At 38.6% G+C, this 6,318-nt stretch overlaps 1 protein-coding gene across 2 annotated transcripts; it reads right to left on the bottom strand.

Moving 5' to 3' along the window:
• Positions 1 to 36: 36 nt before the first annotated feature.
• Positions 37 to 4,837, bottom strand: pex19 (peroxisomal biogenesis factor 19). Of its 2 annotated transcripts, none has more exons than XM_089008345.1 (8): positions 4,705 to 4,837; positions 4,307 to 4,389; positions 4,064 to 4,229; positions 3,802 to 3,887; positions 2,682 to 2,855; positions 2,464 to 2,622; positions 2,029 to 2,073; positions 37 to 903 (listed from the first exon to the last, which is right to left on the bottom strand). In XM_089008345.1, the coding sequence occupies exons 1-8, from the start codon at positions 4,766 to 4,768 to the stop codon at positions 823 to 825; spliced, it is 858 nt and encodes a 285-aa protein (XP_088864471.1). In that variant the 5' UTR covers positions 4,769 to 4,837; the 3' UTR covers positions 37 to 822. The 2 variants fall into 2 exon arrangements, with proteins under 2 accessions (XP_088864471.1, XP_088864472.1); XM_089008346.1 differs by lacking the exon at positions 4,705 to 4,837 and adding an exon at positions 4,482 to 4,687.
• Positions 4,838 to 6,318: the final 1,481 nt, after the last annotated feature.

Here is a 6,318-nt window from a genome sequence, read left to right as displayed (position 1 = left end):
GACAAACATCCTTCTCAAAAATAACTCTAACCCAAGTTAACCTTGAATTAATTACTTTATTAAATAAATCGTATTTACAAAAAAAAAGAGGGCAAAAAATCCCAGATAGCAGCTCTTAGCGAGCTACGTCATTTAACCCAGAATGGAATGATGAAAGCAATTAAATTGACACAAACATCTCTTTGCATCGGTCACCGCCTCTGCTTTCTAAACCCGTCTCCATAGTTGCAAACAGTGAAACATTTGTTTCACACACAAAGTGCTCCGACCTTTTATTAATGTGCATTTTAAAGAGAGAGCTGGGAAGCCTCCACTCACACAAACATCAATCTTCACCATAAAAACACACAAATCCACTTAAGCAAGGAAACCTCATACTATAATTATCATCAAATCACTCACGCCAGATCAATAACGGGATGACTGTGGGAAACAATTAATTTTTTTTCCCAGACAGGAGACACATACAGTCTGGTGTTTGTCGCTTATTACACACATTATCGTAAGACATGAATGGACCACACACTTTCTGATAATTACTGTCGATTTGACCTACAAGGTAATAGGACCGTTAGAGACACGCCAGAAAGGGTGCAATATTATCATTCTGAAGGAGCGAATACAGTTAAAATCGAGGAGAAAAACAAGCATTTTTGAAATGTTCGAGCGCGTGTTACAATTTTTTTCCAACCCGGTTCACATTTCTCTGTCTGTTCTGAACCCGAGGCCGAGCGTATGCCACTTGAACATCACAATGCCAGCGACCGACTCCTGCTTGGTGGGTGTGGGCCGTTCCGCAGCTGAGGTCAAGCCACCGCCTCCTTACATGATGGAGCATTGTTCAGCCGTCCCGGGGCCCCCTGGGAGGTTGAGGGAGTCCATGTCGAAGTTGAAGCCGGGAGGCTGGTGAAGAGGAAAAGTAGCAATCAATTGATTCAGTCTGAAAGCAGTCTGTCCATTTTTCCCAACACCCACCCTTAAAGGGCAATCGACGTCACTTTTTTGTTTCCTAACTGACATCAGAAAAACGTTTTATAGCATCTAAAATATCCAAAACACGCAGTATGATATTTTTAGTCAAATGCAAAACACCAATAAAATGACTTAAAGTGTGCTGAAACTGCAAAAAATTGAAACTGGAAGTGGCCAGTTACAGAAGGTCCCGCCCCCTTGTTCGTGCTGTCACGCACAATAATAATAATAATAATAATAATAATAATAATAATAATAATAATAATAATAATAATAATAATAATAATACAGTGAGACCTCAACTTACAAACACCTTATCTTACAAACGTCAAATTTATGAAAATTAAACCTTATAATAAGCACTATTTTCATAATACACACCCACCACGGCTGGCGGAGTGATCTTCAGTGGAAGCACACGACCGAACAGCACCAGAGGTTAAGTTACCAACAGTCCTGATGGAAGGTGACTCTCCTTCCATAAGCCATCAACGACCATCAAAAAGGTAAATAAAACTTTATTTTACAGCACATTTCTTTAATTACAGTCGTCATGTAATGCGCCTCTCTTTCCAAACAGCAATTCCCTTTGACCTTCAACCTCCAACGCCAAGTGACTTTATGATACAATGCAGTGTATTTCCTTCATTACAATACAATAGCACATTTATTATACATAGAATAAGGTATGTTGTGTGTAGTTTTAAGGCTTATTTAGTTGAAAAGTATATTTTATGGAAACCTGGGAACGGATTACTCACATTTTAATGGTTTCCTATGGGAATTATTTTTTCGAGATACACACTTTTCGCCTTACACACTCTGTCTGGGAACCAATTAAGTTCGTAAGTTGAGGTCTCACTGTAATAATAATAATAACAATAACAATAATAACAATAATAATAATAATAATAATAATAATAATAAACTTGCTTCCTGAAAAAAAAGATACTTTACAACATTGGTTTCTTCCAAACTTCTTCTCAAATCAGACTAGTTAAAAATAAAGAATTGTCAAAAATATGATTTCCTGGAAATTTATATTTTTCGACTTACAGCGTCTCCAGCAAGCTCTTTCGGTGGGTGTCCAAGTTCCTGCAGCTGTGTGGCAAAATAAAGTAATATGAGTAAGATGATAATAATACTAAAACAATAGTAATAATAATAGTAATAATAATAATAATAATAATAATAATAATAATAATAAATAATAATAATAATAATAATAATAATAATAATATACTACTACTAATAATAATATTAATATTAATAATATTAATACTATTAATAATAATAATAATAATTGGATTGGATATGCCTTTTTTAGTCTCACAGTGGAGAAATTTACATTTCACAGCAGCAAAGTGATGAAAGGAAAGGAGTAGAAAAACAAAATACATGAGCTGCTGGAATAATATTAATAATGCCTTTCAAAACTCTCAAGGTCACTTGAAGAACTCAAGAGTATCTCTTCAAGATAACTCCTCTTACCTTTTGCATGAGGTCCATGATGCCTTCAAAGACCTTGTCACCATCTTCCTCTTTCTCAAAGTGCTGGCAGATTTCTCCCATAACCTTGGCCTGCTGCTCATAGCGTTGGACGTCTTCTGGGCTCAGGTTCGGCCTGTTGGCCTCCAACCATTCCGGATACTGACGACAAGCGGGTTTTGTCAGTGTTTGAATGTCCAGCGTTGAACCTTCTGACAAACCTTGGTGGTGATTTCCTTGAGGGAAGGATAGAGAACCTCTTTGGAGAGAAGATTCTGCATGATGGATTGCATGATAGGAAGGACGTTGGCATCGTCGCCCTCGCCTTCGCCCCCCTCGTCCAATCCCAAGCCTTCCAGCGCCTTGACTAGATCGTCTCCGGCCAGGCCAGAAGACTGCGGTAACAAACATGTGCAACATGGTGGATACGGTGGAACCAGTTCATCAATTATAAAATCAAGTACAGTCATACCTTGGCTTACAAAGTGAATTGGTTTCCAGACAGAGTGTGTACGGCAAAAAGTGTGTATCCCAAAAAATTATTTCCCATAGGAAACCATTAAAATGAGAATAATCCGTTCCCAGGTCCACATTGTTCGATCCCCATAAAACATAATTTTCTACTTTCTAAGCCTTAAAACTACACAAAATATACCTTATTTTATGTATAATAAATGTGCTATGTATTATAATTAAATAAATAAACCGTACTGTATAATAACGTTGTTTTATTTACCTTTGTGATGGCCGTTGATGGCTTGATGGAATGGATTGGCCGGTTTCATCAGCATTAAACACTTGATGAGGAACGTAGCGTTCTTCTTTCACCATCTTGAGGAATGATCCCTTGTAGGTGCTTCCTCTACGATAATTTTACCTAGTTCCTCATCAATTGTGTTCTGTTTAGCTGGGTTGATAGCTTTTTGCATCAAGTGTACAGATGGCTTGTGCGAGCCTGATTGATGTGAATTTTAACCTTGCAGTCTACACTCTGCCTTTGAACTATCAAAGTTGAAACAAGTCCAAATTTCACTGTTTTCTATCCATTTAGTCACTCCCTCTCTGTCTCCGCCTGTCTCTTTAATGTTTAAACCACCTCCCCTCACTGCTGCGTTTTTGACCGAAGACTGGGGTCGGGGAATAGAGGACAAAAAAAATGTCGGGTGCCATTTTCTTTTTTGGAGAATGTCTTCGCTCTCTGTCTGTCTGTAAACTCCCCCCCCCCACTCACTGCTGCGTTCTTGACCAAAGGTAAACTTTTCATAAATTTAACATTCGTAATCTTAAAAGTTCGTAAACCAAGGGGGGTCATAAACCGAGATATCACTGTAAATAGTCTACCTGCAAGTTATCGGCATTCTTGGCAAGGCCACGGAGGGTATCTTTGAGGCAGGAGGTAAATTCTTGCTGAGAAGCCGTGTCAGTCCCTACGTGGGAATAAACAATGTTTAACGGGTAAGGGAGTTAAACAATTTATGATTATAAATTCTTTATTATTGTATATATGCTTGTCTGTGACTGTAAAGTGTCCATGAGAGCTTTGAAAGGTGCTGGAAAAAATTGTTATTAACAATCAGGGGAAAAAAAGAAAACCAAAACTTGCCAACTTTGCAAGCAGCCTCAGAGAGTTTCTGAAAATGCTCCAGCAGGTCTGGTTCCTCCTGAGCAAGCTCCGTCATGGCTTTTTTCCACTCCTGCTGGGCCTGAGCTGCCATGTCACCCTCGAAGAGTGTCTCAAAGAGCTTGCAGTCCTCCAGCAGAGGCGGCTGCTGCGAGGGGAAAAATAAATGCGTTCATTTTTCTATGTATTTCTGCAACAAAAAAAGCACAAATTTACGACACTAACCATTTCTGGTCCATGGCTGGATGAGGAAGAAGGCGCTTTCGGTTCAGGAGGCGCACACTGCTTGTCAAAGTCATCCAATGCATCTAAAAACAAACACTTCAAAGCTTAAGATCATTGTCCTGTAAACACAAATTCGGTGTTACAAAGACTAGCAATATAGCACGCTGGGCAATACCTTCCTGGGAAAGCCCTTACATAGCACACGACTACACTTTTAATTGTAACGTTAAGCTATACACGACAAGGGAGGGTTTCACTTTAGTTCGACAGCAACTTCACCGAGAACCGCAAAGCATCCGATGAACTTGACGTCATTTCCCACATAAACGAAAAGCACAAAGCCTAAAATGCCACGTGTTTATTTAATTTAACAGTTGGCATTGTAATTATAACCGTACTGTCCAGTAATTCGTCCAATTCAGCGTCGTCGCCACTTTGTAACTCCGCAGGTGCCGACGCCATGACGGATTCTTCTCCACGGGCTGTCGCATAACAATGACGACACACACAAGCGTCGCGCGGTATGACGTATTCACGACGGCCCTTTCGCATAAAAGCGGAGGGCAACTAACTAAACGAAGCTAAAATAAATACAAAATATAAAAATAAATAAAAACGATCATAACGATACAAAGAAAACATAGTGCAACAGAATAAAAAAACAAATATAAGAAACTACAAGTAAAAATAAATGAAATTGAATACAAAATAATACGTTTGAAAAAAATAATACAAATGAAAAAACTCGATAAAAAATGCAATTTCATATATTCAAAAATGAATAATATAACCAAACACATGTTCCAAGTGTTAACCATGCATATAAACTCAAAAGGTAGTTTGGATGTATTATCTTCTAATTTAGCTAGTTATGTAGCTGGCTTATTAGCTATATGGCGATCTAGCTAGTTAGCTAACTGTCTCGCTGGTTATCTATTAGCTATCTGTTAGCTTGCTGGCGATCTTTCTATCTATTTGAGTTACTTCTGGGTTGAGTGAACGCTGACTAGGTGGTGTAACTGCAGATTGACAGACAGCACTTGCTAGCTATTTGCTATCTATTAGCTCTGGCTGGCTTGCTAGCTATCTGGCTGGCTAGCTAGCTACCTAGCTAGCAATCTATTCACTATCTAGCTGGCTAGCTATCTAGCTAGGTATCTGTTGGCTATCGATTGGCTAGCTAGCTAGCTTTCTATCTATTTGAGTTACTTCCGGGTTGAGTGAACACTGGTGCGTGTTGCTGCCGCTTGTCACGCGGCAGCAACACGAGGGATAGAGGGATACATTTTCCCACCTGTGCTGGAAAACAAATAGTATATATTTTATTTTCAGACATTCTTGCAAGAATCTAGTTGTTGTTGAAAAGAAGAATAGAACAACTGACACATTTAAAAACAGCATAATTCAATTGAAGCCAATTGAATCTATTCCGGAGGAATGTGCAGGACCTTCCCTTTCTAAGTGGTCACCCTTGTTTCTTAAAAACAATGCCATCTATGCCCAAATATAAAAAAAAAACATTGTTTCAGATGACATTGAGCGATTGCTAGGCAACACCGTAAACAGTCAGTCGGCCGTTCAGATGAGTCAGGTTGTTGCAATGAAGGCTATGCTCAGTAAGTTATCGCTGCTGTGCTGGAGGATCATGTTACAAACACTTTTCCAGTACAGGAAACATACTTACTGTTTCTATTTTTTTGTCAACTTCTGCTTTTTCTGCAATATTACTTGGAATCATATGCATGAGAACCTTGCTGGTCATTCTGTACAGGAAAAGCCATTGAATTTTCCAGAGTTCAAATGAACCAGTGATGGTCGAGGAAAGTGTGATGAGAACCAAGTTAGTGGTTTGTACTGAAAAACAAACATGTAATAAATGTATGCTCTATAAAGATATGTACAACTGGAGAGAATACTACATATTTTACTACAAAAATGGTTGTATGTACCATTGTTCGTAACTTGAATGTTTGTAAGTAGGGGAGCACTTGCAAACATATACATTTTTTCAT

The sequence above is a fragment of the Hippocampus bargibanti genome, linkage group LG11, assembly GCF_051943395.1.
Source record: "Hippocampus bargibanti isolate YZ-2025 linkage group LG11, ASM5194339v1, whole genome shotgun sequence".
Taxonomy (NCBI): Eukaryota; Metazoa; Chordata; class Actinopteri; order Syngnathiformes; family Syngnathidae; genus Hippocampus; species Hippocampus bargibanti.
This window is presented reverse-complemented; position numbering and strand designations above follow the sequence as displayed.